Source organism: Anneissia japonica, unplaced genomic scaffold (assembly GCF_011630105.1).
Source record: "Anneissia japonica isolate Jap-2015-1 unplaced genomic scaffold, ASM1163010v1 scaffold785_len581690_cov155, whole genome shotgun sequence".
NCBI lineage: Eukaryota > Metazoa > Echinodermata > Crinoidea > Comatulida > Comatulidae > Anneissia > Anneissia japonica.
In genome coordinates, this window is record NW_022739772.1 from 580,561 (window position 1) to 582,156 (window position 1,596).

Below are 1,596 nucleotides of genomic sequence, written 5' to 3' on the forward strand. Positions count from 1 at the left end.
GAGCTGCACTGATGAGATCTAACAAGATCGAAACGGTACTGTCTGCAGATTGGAATATTTACGCTCCTTACATTGTACTATTAAGGTAGTACATTGTTTTGTAGAGCACTCTTATTTTAAGATGGTGCATTGTTTATGTTTACTATTTTGCAATTTACATAGCACACTCATTATTGGGTTTGTGCACTCTTGTATTCATAATCAGTGTACCACGTCACACAAGACTGACCCAAGCTATGTTTGAGTCAGTGGTGTGTTTCATTCTTAGAAATCCTGAGCTGCACTGATGAGATCTAACAAGATCGAAACGGTACTGTCTGCAGATTGGAATATATAGATGTGTATAAGAGACAGGTCTTATACATTGTGATGTACGTTCCTGGCATGTTTGTGTGTGATGTTCTATTTATTATTATTCTGTAATTTTTGTATTCTCATTTAGGGACCACAGTGGAAATAAGTTGCTTTTTGTACTTTTCTGTGTTTTTATCCTTGAATGTTTTTACTTATAATTACTTCAGAATGAATAAATAAAAAAAAATATATATATATTGATGTTACTGATTTTTTTTTTCTGTTATGATGTTTCTTTGATAAGTGGTGGTTACACCAAAAGAGAAAAAAACCCCCTTTGTTGGTATATGGAAACAGAAATTTCGCCTTACCCGTTGCTAGAATAACGATTAGTATTCCACCTTCTTCTAATATTTCACGAAGATACATTAATGACCCTTCGTAATCCTCAAAGTAATAGAAGCAATTGATAGCAAATATCACGTCATACTTGTTAGTAATCCCAAATTCATCTCGATATTCACCCAAAGTCTGCTGTTTCCAATTATATGTCACTCCAATCACCTTGCTTGATTCTTTCGCTATCAACTTCTTGTATTTATCTAGGTGATCCTTTGCTGGTTCCACAACAGTGTGAGATATCTTTGCAAACTTTTTCTGAAGCTGTAACATATCTTTGAGCTCAATATCACCTTTAAAGAAAGAGTATGACCTTTAAATGTTGTTGTCATGTTTCTCTGATTAGGCTAACGTTCAGATCTCTCTTAAAATCACATATACATATTAATTCTTAACTTTCCTTAAAGCCATATCTTATTTTTTATCTAACAGGCGCTAAAATCGTCGCTCGTCTCACCAACCGGCAACAAGTTTGTCTAATGTATCTTTCAAGTAATATTTTGTCAAAATATAAATCATTTAATAATTATTTGTAATAATTATAACTGACTGAATAATGATAATAATAATAATACTAGAAATTGCAAATTGCAAGTGAAGTGCTGAAGTGCATATAAATGTTCTTCGAACAAAATTATTTATGCGAGTCAAGTGAAAATAATGAATAATAAAAATATAACAAATAATATGAGACACGACCTGTTGTCTATATTAGAACACTTCTCATTGGGTAAAAAAAGTCGTAATTTTTCATTTTTGTCAAAAAGTGTCTATAGTGGTGAATTATGGTTTAGGTTTTTTTTAATAAAGTTTCAAAAATTTCTATGTATGTGGAAAATGTAGTTGATTACCAAAGGTTACAATTTTTATTTTGAAGACTGCATGGTCTAGGAAGTGTACATT

At 31.6% G+C, this 1,596-nt stretch overlaps 1 protein-coding gene across 1 annotated transcript in view; it reads right to left on the reverse strand.

Moving 5' to 3' along the window:
- Positions 1-513: 513 nt before the first annotated feature.
- Positions 514-1,596, reverse strand: part of LOC117118014 (histamine N-methyltransferase A-like) — a gene marked incomplete at its 3' end in the record, with an annotated part of 2,711 nt that continues 1,628 nt past the window's right edge. The window contains exon 2 of the mRNA XM_033262513.1: positions 514-986. Coding sequence (XP_033118404.1) covers positions 514-986 — 473 coding nt within the window. The remainder of the gene's footprint in view (positions 987-1,596) is intronic.